General features: G+C 42.9%; 1 protein-coding gene across 2 annotated transcripts in view; it reads right to left on the bottom strand.

The window, feature by feature from the left end:
- POT1 (protection of telomeres 1) overlaps positions 1–23,807 on the bottom strand; it is a 159,782-nt gene extending 135,975 nt beyond the window's left edge. Inside the window, exons 1-4 of one of the 2 annotated variants that reach the window (XM_068131538.2) lie at positions 23,456–23,807; positions 16,142–16,329; positions 4,282–4,351; positions 424–533 (exon numbers count right to left, since the gene is read on the bottom strand). In XM_068131538.2, coding sequence (XP_067987639.2) covers positions 424–533; positions 4,282–4,351; positions 16,142–16,249 — 288 coding nt within the window. In that variant the 5' untranslated portion in view covers positions 16,250–16,329; positions 23,456–23,807. The remainder of the gene's footprint in view (positions 1–423; positions 534–4,281; positions 4,352–16,141; positions 16,330–23,455) is intronic. The other variant, XM_078786863.1, reaches the window with a different exon arrangement.
- Between the last annotated feature and the right edge of the window lie 1,389 nt (positions 23,808–25,196).

Raw genomic sequence — 25,196 nt, 5'->3', positions numbered from 1 at the left:
TAATACTGGCAGACAAGACACCCAGGTTAACATTCATCCGAGGGTTGACGCACACACTGATGAATCACCCTGCCTGCTAAACACCAGCATGACGGCCCAGATTCAAACCCAGGCTAGACTATCCTGCCAGCACATTCCCACAGTACAAACTGCTGGAGGAGGTATCTATGTCCAAGACATGTTTAGCTGTTATGATTGAACCCAATTATGGAGCCAGTAGCCACTACAACAATACATACCAGAGTATTACATGCCAGAACAATTTCTACATGCAATACCAGTTCTGCATCCAAATGAAGTAGTGATCAAAACACAAGGTTGACACAATAAAGATTATAGCAGGACATTAAATTTCGTAAAAAGAGAGCTGATGCAAAATTTGTGAACAAAGAGTGGAACCAAAAATACATAGTGATGGCATACCCCTTTTTGAATGGTGGAATCAGCTTCTTCTGCCAAGCCTCCAAAGAAATAGACATTGATGGTGATATGGGCAGCGGTTTCCGCGTCTTGCATGCCTTTTGGAATAATGTCTGGACAAGGAAGTGGTATCAGAACAAGCCACAGTGAGCAACCAAAATAAACCGTGTGCGTGTGTTTGTTACTATATATATATTCACACCCCTTCACAGCAGTTTTTTATTTTTAATAAATTTGCAAAACTTTCTAAAATCTTGTTTTCTCTCTGTCATTTTGGGGTATTGAGTGTAGATTGATGAGGGAAAAAATGAATTTAAACGATTTCAGCATAAGGCTGCAACATAACAAAATGTGAAAAAAGTGAAGGGGTCTGAATACTTTCTGAATGCACTGTATATACTATTATGAATTTTGGGTAGGGGGATATATAGATCCAGGTATATCTGCATAGGTAGGTGCTCCGATGTCGTGAAGAAGAAGAACCATTTCCATGTACAGTGAGTCAGGGATCTGTTTAGGCGGTTTGTCGGATAAAGCGTATATCTGTGATCATACAAGGATGATCGGGTGATAGGTAGAGTAGGGATTATGCTAACTCCCCGGTATGTCAAACCTGTGATAATACCTGTGTCCCGTATGGCAATGCACTAATCGACAGTAGTTAGGCCCATTAGCACCACACACAGCATTTCATAAAACCTGACCGGAAGAACAGACCGGAAGCAGCCGCGCAGTATTACACCATGGCAATGAAACATCGAGCAGGCGGGCCGAGAGCCACGCCCAGAAGAACTCGTGATGGACAGGGGGGAGGGGCGAGTAAGAAGCAGGTCACCGATTGGCAGAGTAGGGAAGGACTGTGATTGGTCAGCGGAGGGGCAGAACGCTTCCCCGTAATTGGTGGAAGGAAGGTGGAGGGAGCGACACACTGATTGGCCACCGACCGATGGCATGACACGAAGGGCACGAAGCGATCGGCCAATGAGAGGGGACGGACGCGAGCAGAACATTCATGGGGTCAAAACGCGAGGCAGGGATTGGAGAGGAAGAGGGCTGACGTAACGAGATGGCCAGTAAAAACACTCACTGGCCGACATTTCCTTCTTCTCGTTTTTGGATTCTTCCTGCCCAGAAGGAAGATTCTTCCTGCCCGGAAGGGCATTCTTCTTGCCCCCCTCCCCCCTCGATACTTGTCTCTGTGTCTGTCTCTCTCTCTCTTGCCTTCTCGTTCCCGTTTGGACCTTTGCTTGTTGACGTTGGAAAGACAGTGGAGCACCCACGATCATCATCCCCTGTTGTTCTGGCTCCTGTTGCCTACGTACGAGTGCTGTGGCGTGGGACGGACCGTGCAGCGAGGCCGGTGTTAGCGCCAACGACCGAGCGGTTCGTGCCAACCAGAGCTTTGGTCGGACGACGTGCTCGGACCTAACGATTTTTGACGGATGCTGCATCCAGACAGAGATAAGCCCGCACCCACAAACACAACAATTGCTTTGTTTATCCTTCCATTTGTCCTGTAGTTGAAGTCTTTGTAGGAGCGCTCATTAGAGGGGTTTAGTTTTTACCGTCGCGTTCTTTGTTCTCGGGTTCCATTCAATAAATATTCCGTTTGTACATTTTACATCCGTCTCGGGTTGAATTGATTTGCAGGGTGAAGACGCATGCGCGCGGGGCCCGTAAAGGTGAGTCGGCATTCTTCATTCCGTCTCGCGTATCATTCGCCATCAATTGGATAACGTCTCAGAGTAAGCTCGATTGCCATCCGTGGCGTACTCTCGGTGTTAACCGAGAGCCAGCCACAGGACAATACATACATATATACGAGTACATATACACATATACATATACCTATATACATATACAGTCGTGGCCAAAAATATTGGCACCCTTGCACTTTTTTCAAATAATCCACCATTTCTTCCAGAAAATGTTTGAAATTAAAAAATCTTTTGGTATCCACAAATGCATTTCTTTGGTTTGCAGTGGAACAAAACAAAAAAAGCTGAAAAAAATACTAAATCTTAGCTAATTCCACACAGAAATCCTAAAATGGCCTGGACAATATGATTGGTACCTTTTAGAAGTTGTTAGAAATAATTAGATTTCAAGCAGGTGATTCTCCTTTACTTTAGAATTGAACTCACCTATGGTGAGTTGCAGGTGCCTGCAATATAAATCATTCATTCAACCAGATTGAATAGAGAAAAGGAGTCATTCTGCTGTTTTGTGTCACTGCGTGTACCGCAATGAGCATGGAGAAAAGGAAAAAAAAAAACCCAGAGAATTGTCTGAGTAGGTCAGACACAAGATTGTAGCCAAGGATGGACAATCTCAAGGCTACAAGTCCATCTACAGAGACCTTGAAGTTCCTGTGTACACCATACGCAATGTTATCGGCAAGTTTAAGGCCCATGGCACTGTAGCCAACCTCCCTGGATGTGGCCGCAAGAGAAAACATGATCGAAGATTGCAGCGAAGGATTGTTCGAATGGTGGGGAAAGCACCTCGATCAACTGCCAAACAGATTCAAACTGACCTTCAGACACAAGGTACAACAGTTTCAACTCACACCATTTGTCGCCAACTCAATGAAAGGGGGTTCTATGGTAAGAGACCCAGGAGGACCCCACTGCTGAGAGAGAGACCGAATGGAGTTTGCCAAAACACACCTGAACAAGCCAAAATCCTTGTGAGAATGTCCTGTGGACAGATGAGACCAAATTAGAGCTTTTTGGTAAAACACATCATCTCTATATTTACAGAAAACAAAATGAAGCCTTCAAAGAAAATAACATCTTTCCTACAGTCAAACATGGAGGAGGTTTCGTGACGTTTTGGGATTGCTGTGCTGCCTCTGGCACTGGGTACCTTGAATGTGTGCATGGAATCATGAAATCAGGAGATTACCAAGGCATTTTGGAGCACAATGTTCAACCCAGTGAAGCTGGGTCTCCATCGAAGGTCATGGGTCTTGCAGCAGGACAATGACCCCAAACACACTTCAAAAAACACCCAGGAATGGTTCAACAAAAAATGCTGGACTGTTCTGAAGTGGCCAGCAATGAGTCCAAATCTAAATCCCATTGAACACCTGTGGGGAGATCTGAAAACAGCAGTTGGGAGAAGGCACCCTTCAAATCTGGGAGAACTGGAGCAGTTTGTACAAGAAGAGTGGGACAAACAGCCAGTGGAGAGGTGGAGGAAGCTCATTCATGGCTATAGGAAGTGCTTGACTGCAGTTATTTTGTCCAAAGTTTGTGCTACAAAATATTAAGTCTCGGGTGTCAATAATTTTGTGAATGCCATTTCTTTCTATTTTCTGATTTAAAAGGATTTATTAAGTTCTGAATCAAAAACAAAGGTTCTGTAATATTAACAGTGAAATAAAGAATTGTGGAGACCAAATGCTTTTGTCAATTTCAACTTATTTTTCGAGAAAATTGCGAGTTATTTGAAAAAATTGCAAGGTTGCCAAGATTTTTGGCCACAACTGTGTGTGTGTGTGTGTGTGTGTGTGTGTGTGTGTGTGTGTGTGTGTGTGTGTGTGTGTGTATGTGTGTGTATATATATATATACAGTATATATATATTTGTTCAAGCAAGCTCTGATATAATATTTAAATAAAATTTAAAAGATGAAAACTTTTTTGAACGTGGCGTCCATTTGTGGTTCAGTAGGGCAAGCATTAAACACGCTGCATAGCAGCCAGGATGAGTTTCTCTGCAGTGTCAGCTTGAGATCAATATGGAGTTATGTTACTCGAAAGAGACTTCTTTCCCAAAATCCACAACAACGCGCAGTAAAGAAATTCATTACCAACGGCGATGCAGTTAAACTGCCAAACTACATCTTCGCACAAACCTTCATGAAGGACCATCTTGAGTACATTTTGCTGGCCCGAGGCCAAAGGGAAACGTTCTGCTACAGTGCCCTGTGGAAATCAGGAAGTGAAGTAAACATAAAACCATGCTTTATACCAGATACCAGACCAAACCAAAGGGAGTGCATATATAACCTTGTAATGGCTTCCAATTGTCTTTATTTTTTTCTTTAAAATCAAATTTGCTTCTCGTATGCAGTTAAACGAGTGAATGCAAGGCCCCAGGTGACCCGTGTCTCAGCTTTTGGGTTGAGATTAAGGCCCTATGGCCGAACGCCTCCCGCCTCATTGTGAAAGTGGATCAAATGTCTTGTCGTTCTACATCCGAGTGGGGGGAAAAAAACTATCAATGGCTAATAACATGAATGAGCAAAAATGATTTAAATGTTGGTAAATGAAACAGTAGAGTACAATACAATACATATATACATACAGCATATATCGTACGCGCAGGCGATGCCTGGCTAGGTGACCTTTTCTTGGCAGTTGTTTCAGGATGTGTTGGACATTGAAAAGCTATAGAGTTATTACCTCTGTCATCGAAGGTATATGAAGGTTATGTTTTCACCAATGGCGTCAGGAAGGGCATCCGGCCATAAAAACATTGCCTCAAACGGGGAACCATGATTGTCATGGGGTCCGCAAGGCCAAACCCCGCTCTGGCGGGGAAAAATGGCCTTAAAACGATCATTCGTTCATTCATTCATATACTGTCTGTTTGTCTGTCTGTTTGTGAACAGGATATCTCAAAAAGTTGGACAGATTTAGACAAAACTTGGTGGACAGGTTAGGTGTGGTGACCAGGTAGAATTGAATCAATTTTATTGAAGATTCGAATCCAGATCTGGATACGAGAATTTTTTTTAATTTTCAAGTGATTCTCCACCATTGAGAGATGGGGACAACAACGATGTTTAGCACAATATGTCAAAAGGTTGTGGACAGATTTTGCCAAATCGAGGTGGATGAGTTGGTTATGTGCAAGAACAAGCCGATTATATTTTGGGTCAGGTCCGGATCCAGATCTGGCCTATCAGTGGGTACAAAACACAAAATGTTCAGCCTGGCGGAGCTACGTGCTCCACCGAGTATCGTTGTCGTCGGCCTTGTTGTGGTTACCTGCGGGCAGGTGGCAGCACCGCCTGACCTCACATCCCAACATACAGCTTGGTGGCCTCATAACGGATGTCAAGGCCAATGTGTGGAAGTTTAAAACCTTGCCCACATTCTAAAGTACCAACGACCAGAATTTGGGGCCTCTCGGTGATGCGGTTTGGCTGTGAAAGGATAACGTACAGATGCACACGCACTTGAAAAAAAATATTTGCACTCACACTCTGTTGTTGCATCCTTAGAAATTGATATCGCAGAGCAAAGATCATAAAAATCATTATCTCCACAATTTTGGAAATGTCAGACATGTTAATCAGATAAAACACACACACAATTGTTCTTTACATACTGAAGTTTTGTTGAAGGAAATAAAAGATCACGGTTTGTTCAAAATTCGTTTTTAATACACGTGCTGCATTGTGAACAAGAGAAACTGCCAACTTTTGGTGAGAAGCTTAAGTGAATGGAATAATCAATAAATAAAAAGATTATTGAAAACAGTGCGATGACAAAAACAAATAAACAACCCCCCCCCCCCCCCCACTCCAAAAAAAACAAAAAAAAACAAAAAAAACAACCAAGTGTGCTTAAATACATAACAATAAATAAACTGTACAGTCTGCTCTCATCAAGATGAAGGGTCAACTTCATCAAGATGAAGTTAATGAGGTTACTGAAGAACCGCAGGTAAGCACAAGAAGGGACCAGAGAAACATTCGCTGTTGTTTTTAAACACTGCGATCGGTATTTGGGGTGTCATCATGTTTGACTGCAACTGCATCTATTGTTGCCGTCAAAGCCGCGCCGGTCGTTTTGTTGTTTTCAAAACGAAAGACGAGACTCATGGAAGAGCGAGGTGACAGAAGGTAACAAGGCAATGCCCTTCCCTGTGGGGCGCCAGTTGGATTGTGACCCTGGTACAGTCACACCGAAGTCTATAAAATGGTATGGTACCTGCACTGCTCATGGTACCTATTCCCCATGGGGACGGCGACGTTCATGGTACATACACTGCTCTGTGAAGTGACATCACATCCCCCAAGCTCAGTGGCTGGTTCTCTATTATCATGTCTACGTGTGTGTGTGTGTGTGTGTGTGTGTGTGTGTGTGTGTGTGTGTGTGTGTGTGTGTGTGTGTGCGTGTTTCAGTTCCTTGATGAGCAATAAATAAACAAGATGGTTTTCATGGAATACTTACCCTGTGCATTCAACTTGGTGCGAGCCAACTCTTCTGTTTTTGAAAAAAAAAAAAAATTTGATCCAATATGGCTGCCAGACCACGTGACCGATGACTTCATAAATTGCCATTCTCCAATATATTTCTTGCGTAGATTACACTCAATACATTTCAAACTGATCGGACTACGCGTTGTACTTGTCGAATTATGACTTCGCAGGCACCAATGACGTTATCATTAACAACATTTATTCCCCATGCGGAGTTATTTACAATGAGCCATGTCTAATTTAATTTTTTTCCATGGAGCGGTTTTGGCGATGTAGTTGTGCAAAGTTTTTCCAAAATGGTGCCCGTACCATGTTACCTATGACGTCATAATTATGAATAAAAATTATACAGGATGAGGTGCCCACATGGTGAAAATTTCGTTCAGTGGCAGAGAAAAAAAAATTATACTGATCGAATAAAGCGTTGTATTTGTCAAATTATGATGTCATAACGAAGGTAATGATGACACCATCACTAACATATCTTATTCCCTCTGGGGAGTACCTGACAACGCACCGTGTCTTATTTTTTTCCATGGAGGGGTTTTGGAGATGGAGAGCTGCAACGTTTTTCGGGTTTTCCAAGATGGCACCTGTACCACGTGCAGTATGACATCATATTTATCATTAAAAATTCTACAGGAGGAGGATCCACTATGTTGAAAATTTTGTGTCCATCGGACTAACAGTTGCAGAGAAATTAAAATTTCATACTGATCAGATCAAGTGTTGTACTTTTTGAATTATGACATCATAATGAAGGCACCGATGACATCATCACTAACATATTTTATTCCCCATGGGGAGTACTTGACAATAAACCAAGTTTCAATTTTTTCCATCGAGTGATTTCGGAGATATAGAGGTGCAACATTTTTCCAAGATGGCATCCGTACTATGAGGTATGACGTCATAATAATCACTAAAATTTTTACATGAGGAGGTGCTCCTATCCTCCAAAATTTCATGTCAATCGGACCAACGCTAGCTGAGAAAATGAATTTTAAAAATGCAGACCCGTATGTACGTATGCCACACATACACATGCAACCAATCTCTTAACCCCGCTCTTCCCTTCACGAGAAAAGGAAACAAGTTCGAGAAAGGAGAAAACAAAGAAAACTTCACATGAAATCACCCATCTTACTTGCAGGTTTGTGTATTTGCTTCACTTCGAGAGTTGATAGAACACCTTACCCCACACAGTCTTGAGAAAAAAAGTACACATGGGGCAGGGACTGCGAGCAGCAAATTTGATTGGTCGAGATGATGTAAAATGGCGTAATATTTTGTCCAAGTACTGCTAAACTACAGGATTGTTTTCAGATTCGTGTTCAAAATACAACATTCAATTGACTTTCGATCACAAACTGACTTTTATGGACAGACAGACAGTCAGACAGTTAGACAGACAGAAAGACAGTCAGACAAAGTGAACAGATTGCTTAACCTCGCTTTGTGCTTCACAGGTGGGGTAAAAACAATCAAGAAAATAGGAGAGGGAGAGAGAGGAGTGAAGCAAATACACAAACCTGCAAGTAAGATGGGTGATTTCAGGTGAAGTTAATGGAAGTAGAAATTATCATGGGATTGATAAGATAATAATACTGATAATAAGCAGCTCCCCTGCACGACGTGTTGCGTTACTCTCCGACTCCTTTTCCCCTCAGAATTTAGGTGATGCAAGCTCGACGTGCCAAATGGCCTCCTCCTGCATCCAAGTCCCTTGTGTAAGTCCCTGCATCCAAAGCCCTCCATAACCTGGCCCCATCCTACCTGGCTGACCTCCTCTCCAGACACACTCCCACCCGCAACCTCCGCTCTGCTGGTACCAACCTCCTGACCCCCCCCCCCCATCCGGACCAAATTCAGATCCTGGGGGGACAGGGCCTTCTCCATCGCTGCTCCCACCCTCTGGAACTCACTACCTCACACCATCAGAGACTCCTCCTCACTCACCACATTCAAAACATCACTCAAGAACCACCTGTTCAGCACTGCATTCAACATTCAACCCACAGCATTTAACCCCTGACTATCACTTCTCCTTCTCCCTCCTTTTGCTTTAAATATTTCCCTATTGATTCTTGTCTTTTTGCAATTGTTGTTTTCATGTTTTGTTATGCATTATGTTTTGCACTCTGTCAAAGCGCCTTTGGGCTTCTGGAAAAGCGCTATACAAAATAAATGAATTATTATTATTATTATTATTATAGTTTGGTGGTTGATCTGCTCCGTTATCGGTTTGTTTACAAATTAATACTTACTTTGAACATTGATGGACAAGATTAACAAGGAGAGATGCAGAAAATTGGGCAAAATGGAGAAGATTGTCATGGGGACCGCAAGGCTAACCCCCGCTCTAGCAGGGAAAATGGCCTTAAAATGCATGTTGTTGTTTGTTGAACATTTTGATGCCACCATTTGTCGCGATCAACAACAAAACATGAAAACGAATGGACTGCAGAAAGTTATACGCAGTAGCGTGATTACAAACACCTGTTACGCTTCAATACAATGCTTAAAAAAGACGAGGAAGATGAAGAAGAAGAAGAAGAAGAAGATGAAGTCGAAGAAGAGGTCGGTGTTGTTCTTGCTATTGCCAAAATTAAACGTCACAATTACGCAAATCTTTTCCTGCAAAAATAATTCATTCCTTATTCTGAGGCTATTCACATGCAACCTGTTGGACATTTTTTTCTTCCGAAAAGCAATATGGGGCAAACCTCTATATGGGGCATGAAGGTCACGATGCACATGGATGTGTTAGCGCTATAGCTTGAGTTCTGTCACTCAAGCTTTTGGGTCTCACTATCTGCCATGATCTTTCCTGGGAAAACCACATTTCAAATCTGGCCTCCAAAGCCAGTCGCCGACTGGGCATCCTCCGTCGTGCGAAGTCCTTCCTTGGCACACCTGAGCTCCTCACCACATACAAGGCTTTCATCCACAGCTCAATGGAATACTGCTCTCCCCTCTGGGCTGGTGCCCCTGCCTCACACCTAGCTCCTCTTCACGCTGTTGAAACCAAAGCATTCAGAATCATTGGAATCTCCCGCGATGAAGCTAACTCCAAGGGCCTCTCACTCACTCACCGCAGGCAGGTTGGTGGCCTTTCCGTCTTCTACCTACTCTTCTCTGGCCTTGCCCCCCCCCCCCCCCAGCTCTCTCTGGGCTCTGTCCCGCAAATATTCCTACAGGTCGCACAAGATCTGCCTGCAACCCTCTTATGGTTAAACTGCCAAAATCAAGACTCTCTGCTCACCTTCACTCCTTCATTCCTCTTTTCTCCCGCCTCTGGAACAAACTCCCTCACTCTCTTCAATCCCAATCCACCCTCCAGGTCTTTAAAACAGCTGTTCACCACCATCTATCTTCCCCCATCCAAAACCTTGATCTTTTCTACCCCCGCTAATTTCACCCCAATTGCACTTTTTGAAATACCAATTTCTGTCCTGGAAGTCCTTGGTGTCCTTGTCTTTTATACTTCTCCCTCCCACCCCACCCCCCCCCCCCTTCCCACGCCTCCTCCCCCCAGGCCCTCTCCCTCCCACACATCTCCCGATGTCCCTGCTCTCAAATGTTGTGTTTGTGTGCTTCCCCTTCTCTCCCCATCTTGTCTTCCCCTCCCTCTTTTTATATATTTTGTTTGTCTGGTTGATTTGTTTGTAAAGTAAATGTTAGCTCTTTCACGAGCCTCGATTCAGTATACAAAAAAAAAAAATAGAGTACAAAAGAGGGTCGGGGAGACAATGAAGCATTGTGCCATCAAAGTCGGCATGCTGGGTCAGCGCCACATAACAGAAAATGAATGTGACAATGCGGTTGGCGTCCTTGTGATTACGGCCTACACATGCAATACTTACTGGAATCGTTGGTGCGTTTCAGTTTGTGATCAATCAGTGATACAAGGAAATTGGCAGAAGCAGGGACAGGCCCCGTAGCGGTTGAGCGAGAGTCAGGATATCCTTGTGAAAGGTGCATTGTAAACAGAGGCCTGAGAAACAGATTTGTCATGTGGTCACAATTCTAGGTCAGCAACGAGAGCGCTTTGAGGCACTATTGCTTCCTGACCTAGTGTGGAACCCTGTATGTACTGCACCTTTTTACCTCCGCCACCGAAGGTGGATGGAGGTTATGTTTTCACCCCTGTCTGTCTGTCTGTCAACAAGATATCTCAAAACGTTGTGGACGGATTTGGAAAAATTTGGCATAGAGGTAGCGTATGTGACAAGGAAAAAATGATTAGATTTTGGTGAAGATCTGGAATCGGATCCGGCTACTAGAATTTTTAAAGTGATTCTTCAACATTGGGAGACGAGGCCAAAAACGATACATAGCAGGATATCTCAAAAGGTTATGGACGGATTTGGACGAAACTTGTTGGACAGGTTGGGTGTGTGACAAGGACGAATCGATTCGATTTTGGTGAAGATATGAATATGGATTCGGATACGAGAATTATTTAATATTAAGTGATTCTTCACCATTGAGTGATAGGGCTAAAACGGATACATAGCACGGTATCTCAAAACGTTATGGACGGATTTGGACGAAACTTGGTGGATCGATTGGGTGTGTGACAAGGACGAATCGATTTGATTTTAGTTAAAATCTGAACATTGATTCATATACTAGAATTATTTAATTTTTCAGTGATTCTTCACCATTGAGGGATCGGGCGAAAAGTGATGTACAACATGATATTTAAAAAAGTTATGGATGACTTATGACTAAACTTGGGGGATAAGTTGGTTCGGTGACGAGAACAAGCCGATTCGATTTTGGTTCAGGTCTGAATCCAGATCCGGCCTATCATTGGGATACAAAAGAAACTGTTCAGCCTGGTGAAGGTATGCACTCTACCGAGTGCCGTTATAGTTGGCCTTGCTACCCTCTCCTCAACCGAGTGATTATGGCACATCCTTAGGATAGGTATAAAAACCACCTTTAGAGGCCATTTTTCCCCGCAAGCGGGGGTTGGCCTTTTTCGGGAACCGTGGTTGTTGTTGTTTTTCGGTCCCCTTTTTGAAGCAATGTTTTACGGCCGGATGCCCTTCCTGACGCCAACCCTTTTTGCCGCCTTTAACTTAGGATAGGTATAAAAACCACCTTTAGAGGCCATTTTTCCCCGCAAGCGGGGGTTGGCCTTTTTCGGGATCTGTGGTTGTTGTTGTTTTTCGGTCCCCTTTTTGAAGCAATGTTTTACGGCCGGATGCCCTTCCTGCCGCCAACCCTTTTTGCCGCCTTTAACGACAAGCAGGGAATTACCAGTGAACTGGTACTCAATTAGCCGACCTCGGAAGGATGACAGGCTGAGTCAACGCCCCTGGCATTAATTCAGCGATTGACCGGGATTCGAACCCAGGATCCTAGGATCCTAAGCCGGCACCCTAGCCGCTAGCCCAACACCAGGGATTAGGATAGGTATACGCATGTTAAATTGCAATCACAACTCTGTGTGGTCTTCAAGATACCCTAGTAGAGAAATGCCAAAGGATCTCTCAAGACAATCAGATGATTCAACAAACAGCATCCAGAGACATCCAGCTTAAGCATGTGCCACCAGAGAACCTAAACGTGATTGAAGCAACCTGACTACCGCCCACAAGCTCTATCAGTGAAACGGACCATATAGAAACATTATTATCTATAAAATAAAATGCAAAAAGTACGTGGTTAACCAAAAAACCTCCCACCCATTGCCATCCGTCCGCCGCAACTCATCCCGATGGACCGGGGCCCCACTCGCTACAGAGCACCATATTTCGATTTTCGTGTCAAGGCTGTCATGTTCGACTGAAATGTTCGACTGAAATCTGCTGCGGTGATCTACTACAAGCTACAAGAAACACCGGCTCCTTAAGGAAGCGGCAAAGGAGCGTTAGCGTTAGCTTTACCCTCCCCCCTCTCCCCGGACACGTTGTACAACTTCCAGGAGTTTGATGTATTATTCCTCAAATTTCAAACTTCAAATTACCATATTCAAAGCATCTAGGCCCGTTGATTTTTCAGTAATATAAATAACATTAGTGAGCAATAACCTTACTCTTTGCTCGCCATGGTTTTTATTATCCCCATGCTTTTTTCAAAAGAATAAAAATGGGGGATATTGTCTCTGTCTGTGGCCTCTGTCTGTCCGTCATGCTATCTCCCCCTAAACAGTTGGGCAGAAATTCACCAAAATTTGTACTTCAAGGTGTAAGATAAGTTGGTGTAAGATTTCAGAAAAATCTCATGGCAAGGTGTAAGAGCAGTATCCTTTTTGGCCCTGACCCTGGGGCTCTGGGGTGGTATCAAAATGTCAATTACCAAAAATGCAATTATGGACACATTTTTTTCCGAAACTTTGTAAATGCAATCAACATTGGGGGATGCACGAAATATGCAACGAGTGTTTGGATTTGACCCCCGGTTCATGCCCCAGGAGCGGGAACTTGGGGTACGCATGGGTCAAAACAGAAAACATTTTAAACTCAAAATTTGATATTGGGTCATTCCTGGTGAAACTGTTTGCCATCTTTCAACTTTGCTATAGGGGGGAAGTGTGGGGATTTGCAAAGGAACGCCATCGACTTCATTCTAGTTGATTTTTGCGGCATAGCCCATCGGGAGAAGCCGTGTAGAACAGTGTTTGTCCGTTCGTATGTATGTACAGTCACGTGAAAAAGTAAGTACAGCCCATGAAAAGTTTTGACTTTTTCAACATATTTCAACATATACAGCTATTTGATCTTCATTTCAACAATATTGATAGATAAAGGTGATATAATATAACAAATATCATGAAACATTTACATTTTGTAGTCCATTGTATAATTTAAATAAACATAAATGCAAATTTCGCATGTGGAAAAAGTAAGTACACCCTTGGCTCTAATAGGTGGTATTGCCCCCTTTGGCAGAAACAACCTCAAGTAGGCGTTTCTTATAACTGTCTACTAGTCTCTGACATCGACTGGGAGAAATTTTTGCCCTCTCCTCCATGCAGAATTCTTTCAGCTGTGCGATGTTTGAGGGGTTTCTTGCATGCACAGCTCGTTTCATGATATTTGTTATATTATATCACCTTTATCTATCAATATTGTGGAAATGAAGATCAAATAGCTGTATGTTGAAATATGTTGAAAAAGTCAAAACTTTACATGGGGTGTACTTACTTTTTCACATGACTGTATGTCCCATAAAACGTATACCATCAGAGCTGAGGATATGGTCACATAACAGGGTGATATGATTACGTCTGACGTCATTACAGCATACGGCGGCTGACTCTCCACACTCCGCCATTTTGATGTATATGCCGTTCATGCCGAACATTTTGTCGAACCTGTCATATATCACAATCGCCATGCTCTACCTTGACGTTTTTCATTCAGTGTGAAACACAAACAAACCGATTGTTAAAATGATCATGAAATATCGAAAGCATCGGCGTTACGTCTCTTCCAGCAATACGGTATGGTACGTATAGGCCTTAGGTGTTATGAGTCGTCTTCAGACCGCTTTGGACAAATTAAGCATAAGTTTGTTAATATAGTAGTGTATCGTTTCAGTAGTATCATTTTCGTAATAATAATAATATCATAAATATAACCATAATACTTTAATCCCAATGTCGTGAATGGAAGGTTTGTGGATTGAAGCGGTGTATGGTTCATGATCAATGATGAACATTGTTCGGCACTAATATTAATAACCACGGAAGTAAGGAATTAGCCTCGGTTTTTTTGATAGTAATAACATTTTCGAAATAATGATAACGTAAAGTTAATATTATAGCAAATCTAATCATAACACTAATCCCTTCGTAGTGACTGCAAACTTACTGGAAGTTAAAATATATCAGTTTTGTGTCCGTTACGTCATTACGTCTATGATGTCATTACGACGGTCGAGTCCACCGACCAACATTTTAATTTACTGGTACACCAGCTCACTACGGGACTGACAGGATGGGTCATTCCTCTTTGGGGTATATAGATTACAGTCGATCTATGGGCAGATCTCAAGAACATTGGGTGTGTGTTCATTTAGCAAGTTTCTTGTGGAGAGATCGCCAAGTGGTTTAAGCATTCTAGCAAGCACTCCATTCAAAACCGTTTGGCTTGGGAACGCCTGGCTTGGCAAGCGCTAGCTAGCTGCTTGGTCAATGAGCACACCTCCAACCCTTGTGGGGTATATAGATTACAGTAGATCTTCCCTCAGTTCTTTACTAAGTAAAAAAAAATCTAAGTAAAATTTACCTTACGGATGTCGGGATTCCTCCAAATTTCTTTGTTTAATGTTACAAACAGCATTAACGACTGTTTAAAAAGCTAATCATGTGTGTTTGTGGTTTATAATATTTTACAAGCCCGGCTACGCTGCTGTTAGACTTTTGGTCTTGTTTTTTTTAAATGATCTAAGGCCACAAACGGTGATGGACATACAGATGACAATACACAACACAACACTAGACTGTTAGACGAGAAAAACACAGCCAATGAGCTTGGAGGATGTAGTGCCGTGTAGGCCGAGTGAGGCCGCAGCCGAGTGAAGCCACTGTGAGCGGGGCCGAGTGAGGCCTGTGTTGCCGCTGCCTGGAATAAAGATGGTGCTTGATCCTCTCTGCGTGTCTGCATCTTTATAACAAGGACATTACAGAGGACTACCAGATTTAATCTCCCTCAAAGAAACAATTCTGCTTACAATAGCACGAGTATGACAAATAATCGAACTAGCTTGTTATATAAACAAATCCTGTGGCAACCAGCAATGGATGCTTTCACCACCAACAATCGGTGTCATGGTAAAATGAAAATAGCAACTAGTTGTGAAACAATTAATCGGTGGTAAAATCTTACTTTTATTAATTCGTGCCCTAACATTCGACTTGGTAACATTTTGAACATCTTAGGCGTAGCCCGTAGGGCAATGCCGTCTGGAACAGCGTATGCATGTCTGTACGTCTGTCTATATGTATGTATGTCCCTTCCGCCGGTATTTTGTGGGTTTATTCCCTTTAAAATCCATTTTCTCTGAAACCTTTGGTGCGATCGACACAAAATTTCACAATAGGAGCGCCTCCTCCCGTATAATTTCTCAAAAAACATGATATCTCAAAAGGTTACGGATGGATCTGGCCTATCAGTAGGATAAAAAAGGTGAACCATTGAGCCTGGCAGAGGTATGCGCTTTACCGAGTGCTGTTATAGCTACCCTCTGGCACCTCGCTCTTTCATGTGCTTTGGTTTTGTATTGGGGGAGGGAGGTGGGAGGAGAGGAAACAAACAGGATTTTTTTTTTTTTTCACAGCCAAACGTTTTTCCCCACAAAAGTTTGTTGAAAAATGGATAATGTACAATTACTTTTTAACTATAAAAGTGCATCAGGTGATTGTCAATACTCAGAATGATCCAGATGCTTAGAATCATTAAAACATTCGTGAGATATATCAATCTACAATACCAGAAGAAAATGTTAGAACATGCAACTTGGAAGCAAGTAATCAAGCACGTACCTGAACAAAGTTATCTTGCGGACAGAGACCTGGCTGTAGGTTCTGAAGTAAGATGTGGAAATAATGACTGGGCACTGGGATTGTTAAAAATGATGCCATCTCAGCCATGAACAAGCGTGATCAGTACACCGATCACAGTATGGATCAGGGTCTGGATCAATATGGATCTGGATCAGTACACCCTCGGTCTGTAGAAAAAAGCAGCCAAGTTGCATCGCAGGACTGGCATGATGTAGTCTACAAGTATGCACTCTCAAGTCTGAGCTGTCCAGACAGGGTTTGAATCTCGACACAGCTAAAAACTGTCGTCCTGGTGTTTCACAGACAGCGTGAGGCAACAATGTGTAAGCCGTCCCTCGGATTACAAAAGGACTTCACTTTACTTCTGACTTTACAAACTTACATCAACATGCAAGAAAGTCCAGCATTGGTCAGGTGTCTACTTTACAAAGTTACATCAACATGCGAGAATGTCCAGCATTGGTCACGTGTCTACTTTACAAAGTTACATCAACATGCGAGAAAGTCCAGCATTGGTCAGGTGTCTACTTTACAAAGTTACATCAACATGCGAGAAAGTCCAGTATTGGTCAGGTGTCTACTTTACAAAGTTACATCAACATGCAAAAAAGTCCAGCATTGGTCAGGTGTCTACTTTACAAAGTTACATCAACATGCGAGAATGTCCAGCATTGGTCACGTGTCTACTTTACAAACTTACATCAACATGCGAGAAAGTCCAGCATTGGTCAGGTGTCTACTTTACAAAGTTACATCAACATGCGAGAAAGTCCAGCATTGGTCAGGTGTCTACTTTACAAAGTTACATCAACATGCGAGAAAGTCCAGCATTGGTCACGTGTCTACTTTAAAAAGTTACATCAACATGCGAGAAAGTCCAGCATTGGTCAGGTGTCTACTTTACAAAGTTACATCAACATGCAAGAAAGTCCAGCCTTGGTCACGTGTCTACTTTACAAAGTTACATCAACATGCACGTCCAGCATTGGTCACGTGTCTACTTTACAAAGTTACATCAACATGCAAGAAAGTCCAGCCTTGGTCAGGTGTCTACTTTACAAAGTCACATCAACATGCGAGAAAGTCCAGCATTGGTCACGTGTCTACTGTACAAAGTTACATCAACATGCAAGACCGTACAGCATGGGTCACGTGTCTACTTTACAAAGTTACATAAACATGCAGTCCAGCATTGGTCAGGTGTCTACTGTACAAAGTTACATCAACATGCAAGTCCAGCATTGGTCAGGTGTCTACTTTACAAAGTTACATCAACATGCAAGTCCAGCATTGGTCACGTGTCTACTTTACAAAGTTACATCAACATGCAAGAAAGTCCAGCCTTGGTCAGGTGTCTACTGTACAAAGTTACATCAACATGCAAGTCCAGCATTGGTCAGGTGTCTACTTTACAAAGTTACATCAACATGCAAGTCCAGCATTGGTCAGGTGTCTACTGTACAAAGTTACATCAACATGCAAGTCCAGCATTGGTCAGATGTCTACTTTACAGTTACATCAACATGCAAGTCCAGCATTGGTCAGGTGTCTACTGTACAAAGTTACATCAACATGCATGTCCAGCATTGGTCAGGTGTCTACTGTACAAAGTTACATCAACATGCAAGTCCAGCATTGGTCAGGTGTCTACTGTACAAAGTTACATCAACATGCAAGTCCAGCATTGGTCAGGTGTCTACTGTACAAAGTTACATCAACATGCAAGTCCAGCATTGGTCAGGTGTCTACTTTACAAAGTTACACAAACATGCAAGAAAGTCCAGCCTTGGTCAGGTGTCTACTTTACAAAGTCACATCAACATGCGAGAAAGTCCAGCATTGGTCACGTGTCTACTGTACAAAGTTACATCAACATGCAAGACCGTACAGCATGGGTCACGTGTCTACTTTACAAAGTTACATAAACATGCAAGTCCAGCATTGGTCAGGTGTCTACTGTACAAAGTTACATCAACATGCAAGTCCAGCATTGGTCAGGTGTCTACTTTACAAAGTTACATCAACATGCAAGTCCAGCATTGGTCACGTGTCTACTGTACAAAGTTACATCAACATGCAAGTCCAGCATTGGTCAGGTGTCTACTTTACAAAGTTATATCAACATGCAAGTCCAGCATTGGTCAGGTGTCTACTGTACAAAGTTACATCAACATGCAAGTCCAGCATTGGTCAGGTGTCTACTGTACAAAGTTACATCAACATGCAAGTCCAGCATTGGTCAGGTGTCTACTGTACAAAGTTACATCAACATGCAAGTCCAGCATTGGTCAGGTGTCTACTGTACAAAGTTACATCAACATGCAAGTCCAGCATTGGTCAGGTGTCTACTTTACAAAGTTACACAAACATGCCAGAAAGTCCAGCATTGGTCAGGTGTCTACTTTACAAAGTTACATCAACATGCAAGTCCAGCATTGGTCAGGTGTCTACTGTGCAAAGTTACATCAACATGCAAGTCCAGCATTGGTCAGGTGTCTACTTTACAAAGTTACATCAACATGCAAGTCCAGCATTGGTCAGATGTCTACTTTACAGTTACATCAACATGCAAGTCCAGCATTGGTCAGGTGTCTACTGTACAAAGTTACATCAACATGCAAGTCCAGCATTGGTCAGGTGTCTACTGTACAAAGTTACATCAACATGCAAGTCCAGCATTGGTCAGGTGTCTACTTTACAAAGTTACATAAACATGCAAGAAAGTCCAGCATTGGTCAGGTGTCTACTTTACAAAGTTACATCAACATGCAAGTCCAGCATTGGTCAGGTGTCTACTTTACAAAGTTACATAAACATGCAAGTCCAGCATTGGTCAGGTGTCTACTGTGCAAAGTTACATCAACATGCAAGTCCAGCATTGGTCAGGTGTCTACTTTACAAAGTTACATCAACATGCAAGTCCAGCATTGGTCAGGTGTCTACTGTACAAAGCTACATCAACATGCAAGTCCAGCATTGGTCAGGTGTCTACTTTACAAAGTTACACAAACATGCAAGAAAGTCCAGCCTTGGTCAGGTGTCTACTTTACAAAGTCACATCAACATGCGAGAAAGTCCAGCATTGGTCACGTGTCTACTGTACAAAGTTACATCAACATGCAAGACCGTACAGCATGGGTCACGTGTCTACTTTACAAAGTTACATAAACATGCAAGTCCAGCATTGGTCAGGTGTCTACTGTACAAAGTTACATCAACATGCAAGTCCAGCATTGGTCAGGTGTCTACTGTACAAAGTTACATCAACATGCAAGTCCAGCATTGGTCAGGTGTCTACTTTACAAAGTTACATCAACATGCAAGTCCAGCATTGGTCAGGTGTCTACTTTACAAAGTTACATCAACATGCAAGTCCAGCATTGGTCAGATGTCTACTTTACAGTTACATCAATATGCAAGTCCAGCATTGGTCAGGTGTCTACTGTACAAAGTTACATCAACATGCATGTCCAGCATTGGTCAGGTGTCTACTGTACAAAGTTACATCAACATGCAAGTCCAGCATTGGTCAGGTGTCTACTTTACAAAGTTATATCAACATGCAAGTCCAGCATTGGTCAGGTGTCTACTGTACAAAGTTACATCAACATGCAAGTCCAGCATTGGTCAGGTGTCTACTGTACAAAGTTACATCAACATGCAAGTGCAGCATTGGTCAGGTGTCTACTGTACAAAGTTACATCAACATGCAAGTCCAGCATTGGTCAGGTGACTACTGTACAAAGTTACATCAACATGCAAATCCAGCATTGGTCAGGTGTCTACTTTACAAAGTTACACAAACATGCAAGAAAGTCCAGCATTGGTCAGGTGTCTACTGTGCAAAGTTACATCAACATGCAAGTCCAGCATTGGTCAGGTGTCTACTTTACAAAGTTACATCAACATGCAAGTCCAGCATTGGTCAGGTGTCTACTTTACAAAGTTACATCAACATGCAAGTCCAGCATTGGTCAGATGTCTACTTTACAGTTACATCAACATGCAAGTCCAGCATTGGTCAGGTGTCTACTGTACAAAGTTACATCAACATGCAAGTCCAGCATTGGTCAGGTGTCTACTGTACAAAGTTACATCAACATGCAAGTCCAGCATTGGTCAGGTGTCTACTTTACAAAGTTACATAAACATGCAAGAAAGTCCAGCATTGGTCAGGTGTCTACTTTACAAAGTTACATCAACATGCAAGTCCAGCGTTGGTCAGGTGTCTACTGTGCAAAGTTACATCAACATGCAAGTCCAGCATTGGTCAGGTGTCTACTTTACAAAGTTACATAAACATGCAAGTCCAGCATTGGTCAGGTGTCTACTGTGCAAAGTTACATCAACATGCAAGTCCAGCATTGGTCAGGTGTCTACTGTACAAAGTTACATCAACATGCAAGTCCAGCATTGGTCAGGTGTCTACTTTACAAAGTTACATCAACATGCAAGTCCAGCATTGGTCAGGTGTCTACTTTACAAAGTTACATCAACATGCAAGTCCAGCGTTGGTCAGGTGTCTACTGTACAAAGTTACATCAACATGCAAGTCCAGCATTGGTCAGGTGTCTACTTTACAAAGTTACATCAACATGCAAGTCCAGCATTGGTCAGGTGTCTACTTTACAAAGTTACATCAACATGCAAGTCCAGCATTGGTCAGGTGTCTACTTTACAAAGTTACATCAACATGCAAGTCCAGCATTGGTCAGGTGTCTACTTTACAAAGTTACATCAACATGCAAGTCCAGCATTGGTCAGGTGTCTACGGTACAAAGTTACATCAACATGCAAGTCCAGCATTGGTCAGGTGTCTACTTTACAAAGTTACATCAACATGCAAGTCCAGCATTGGTCAGATGTCTACTTTACAGTTACATCAACATGCAAGTCCAGCATTGGTCAGGTGTCTACTGTACAAAGTTACATCAACATGCAAGTCCAGCATTGGTCAGGTGTCTACTGTACAAAGTTACATCAACATGCAAGTCCAGCATTGGTCAGGTGTCTACTTTACAAAGTTACATAAACATGCAAGAAAGTCCAGCATTGGTCAGGTGTCTACTTTACAAAGTTACATCAACATGCAAGTCCAGCATTGGTCAGGTGTCTACTTTACAAAGTTACATAAACATGCAAGTCCAGCATTGGTCAGGTGTCTACTGTGCAAAGTTACATCAACATGCAAGTCCAGCATTGGTCAGGTGTCTACTGTACAAAGTTACATCAACATGCAAGTCCAGCATTGGTCAGGTGTCTACTTTACAAAGTTACATCAACATGCAAGTCCAGCATTGGTCAGGTGTCTACTTTACAAAGTTACATCAACATGCAAGTCCAGCATTGGTCAGGTGTCTACTGTACAAAGTTACATCAACATGCAAGTCCAGCATTGGTCAGGTGTCTACTTTACAAAGTTACATCAACATGCAAGTCCAGCATTGGTCAGGTGTCTACTTTACAAAGTTACATCAACATGCAAGTCCAGCATTGGTCAGGTGTCTACTTTACAAAGTTACATCAACATGCAAGTCCAGCATTGGTCAGGTGTCTACTTTACAAAGTTACATCAACATGCAAGTCCAGCATTGGTCAGGTGTCTACGGTACAAAGTTACATCAACATGCAAGTCCAGCATTGGTCAGGTGTCTACTGTACAAAGTTACATCAACATGCAAGTCCAGCATTGGTCAGGTGTCTACTGTACAAAGTTACATCAACATGCAAGTCCAGCATTGGTCAGGTGTCTACTGTACAAAGTTACATCAACATGCAAGTCCAGCATTGGTCAGGTGTCTACTTTACAAAGTTACATCAACATGCAAGTCCAGCATTGGTCAGGTGTCTACTTTACAAAGTTACATCAACATGCAAGTGCAGCATTGGTCACGTGTCTACTGTACAAAGTTACATCAACATGCAAGTGCAGCATTGGTCACGTGTCTACTGTACAAAGTTACATCAACATGCAAGTGCAGCATTGGTCACGTGTCTACTGTACAAAGTTACATCAACATGCAAGTCCAGCATTGGTCAGGTGTCTACTTTACAAAGTTACATCAACATGCAAGTCCAGCATTGGTCAGGTGTCTACTGTACAAAGTTACATCAACATGCAAGTCCAGCATTGGTCAGGTGTCTACTGTACAAAGTTACATAAACATGCAAGAAAGTCCAGCCTTGGCCACGTGTCTACTTTACAAAGTTACATCAACATGCAAGTCCAGCATTGGTCAGGTGTCTACTGTACAAAGTTACATCAACATGCAAGTCCAGCATTGGTCAGGTGTCTACTGTACAAAGTTACATCAACATGCAAGTCCAGCATTGGTCACGTGTCTACTTTACAAAGTTACATCAACATGCAAGTCAAGCATTGGTCAGGTGTCTACTTTACAAAGTTACATCAACATGCAAGTCCAGCATTGGTCAGGTGTCTACTGTACAAAGTTACATCAACATGCAAGTCCAGCATTGGTCAGGTGTCTACTGTACAAAGTTACATCAACATGCAAGTCCAGCATTGGTCAGGTGTCTACTGTACAAAGTTACATCAACATGCAAGTCCAGCATTGGTCAGGTGTCTACTGTACAAAGTTACATCAACATGCAAGTCCAGCATTGGTCAGGTGTCTACTGTACAAAGTTACATCAACATGCAAGTCCAGCATTGGTCAGGTGTCTACTGTACAAAGTTACATCAACATGCAAGTCCAGCATTGGTCAGGTGTCTACTTTACAAAGTTACATCAACATGCAAGTCCAGCATTGGTCAGGTGTCTACTTTACAAAGTTACATCAACATGCAAGTCCAGCATTGGTCAGGTGTCTACTTTACAAAGTTACATCAACATGCAAGTCCAGCATTGGTCAGGTGTCTACTTTATAAAGTTACATCAACATGCAAGTCCAGCATTGGTCAGGTGTCTACTGTACAAAGTTACATAAACATGCAAGAAAGTCCAGCCTTGGCCACGTGTCTACTTTACAAAGTTATATCAACATGCAAGTCCAGCATTGGTCAGGTGTCTACTGTACAAAGTTACATCAACATGCAAGTGCAGCATTGGTCAGGTGTCTACTGTACAAAGTTACATCAACATGCAAGTCCAGCATTGGTCAGGTGTCTACTGTACAAAGTTACATCAACATGCAAGTGCAGCATTGGTCAGGTGTCTACTTTACAAAGTTACATCAACATGCGAGAATGTACAGCATTGGTCACATGTCTACTTTACAAAGTTACATCAACATGCAAGAAAGTCCAGCCTTGGTGAAGCGGAGGTCAACCTGCGAACGGCCGAGATGTTAAAGCCGGCTGTCCCGCATGGATGCTTATTCCATCAACGTGCAATGCTGTACTCCACGTTACCTTCAGAGAACGAATCGGCCATTACCCTTGCCAGAAGTAAAGAAAACGACAGGAAGTGTATTAGTGTAAATATTAATATTAACCATCGCTAGATATTGCCGAAACGATGTACAAACGCAGTGCTAATCTCGAGGATGAGGCTGCAGCCCGACCAATCACTGCGGCACATCAATTAAAAAGGAGGAGCCCAAGGGCCGTGAAAAAACCGTTTAAACAGAGAGCGAACCGCGGAAGTTTGAACGTTGACGTGACGTCACAGCCCAACGTCACAGCATAACGTCACGGTGATTGGTTCCTTACTTACAGGAGTTCAAATGAAACAGCACCGACCCTGTAACTAACATTAACAAGGGATTGGATTCCTGGTATTCCCACTTTTCCCAAGCATTTTCGACATTTCGTAAGTAGAAGACGAGTTGTCAGTTAACTACCGAGGCTGTTACTGCTAGTTATCACGTCCAAAAATAACTTCTTAAAAATAAACGAGGTTAACATTGATACATGTACAAACAAATATAAAGAAATGTTTATGACCATTTACCGCAACGTAAAAATAAAAGTTCGACAATGCGGATTCGATAAACATTCAAACTTTTGGTGGGAATTATTTGTATTTTTCGCTTGTGAGTGACGTAACAACGTAAGTGATCGCCGACGACACATCATGCGTATGCTTTGAGAAGAACTTATTATTGAACGTACACCCCCTTTAAATTATATTATAACGGTGACTACATCACCGCAAAACAACATCCGCCAATCAGGTACGTCTAGAGGCGGGCCAAACTATCCACCAATCACGTTCGTCTAGAGAGTAGAGTTGCAGGAGAGGAAGATAAGTTTTGGGAAAAAGTGGGAATTACCACTACCAGTTTCAGTGGTTGGTAGCGGGAGTTGGGTGAGAGTGTGGGAAGAGGGCAGTGGGGTGGGGTGGGGTGAGGTGGGGTGGGGTGGGGTGGGGTGAGGTGGGGTGGGGTGGGGTGGGGTGAGGTGGGGTGAGGTGGGGTGGGGTGGGGTGGGGTGAGGTGGGGTGGGGTGGGGTGGGGTGAGGTGGGGTGGGGTGGGGTGGGGTGAGGTGGGGTGGGATGAGGTGGGGTGGGGTGGGATGAGGTGGGGTGGGGTGGGATGAGGTGGGGTGGGGTGAGGTGGGGTGGGGTGGGGTGGGGTGAGGTGGGGATGAGGGGCGAAGGGGAGGGGCTTAACTCTAAATCAAATTCAAATTGATAAAATTAAAAGGAATAAAGAAACCATCTTTTACAAACTTGGTGATGTTATATCATATAGTTAGATGTTGTTCGAATGGATAAGAATTAGGCGTTGAAGGTTCTCCTTTGGTATAAAGTTTTTTTTTCTGGCATGCAGGTGATTGCAAGGATGCAAAAATAACTTGGACACAGGTGAGTAGGAGACCATTTCTTAATATTCTTCCAATAAAGTGCAGAGACCTCAAATGTCTGTGATCTATCAACACATTAATCCAAACGATACGTGTTTTTGAATTAATTTCACTGGGGAAGGTGTGGTGGAGGAGAGGTGAACCGTCTTCGAGGCCTCAATAGAATGTTGTGGTTTCTTTTGGTGGATGATGTGGAGGAAGTGGTGAGGAGTGAGGAATTGACTAACACCACCAACACATATTCACCTTTTGGCAAGACCCCT

This window comes from Myxine glutinosa, chromosome 11 (genome assembly GCF_964187855.1).
Source record: "Myxine glutinosa chromosome 11, kmMyxGlut1.1, whole genome shotgun sequence".
Lineage (NCBI taxonomy): Eukaryota > Metazoa > Chordata > Myxini > Myxiniformes > Myxinidae > Myxine > Myxine glutinosa.
The sequence above is the reverse complement of the archived record's forward strand: the minus strand, read 5'-3'. Positions and strand labels throughout refer to the sequence as shown.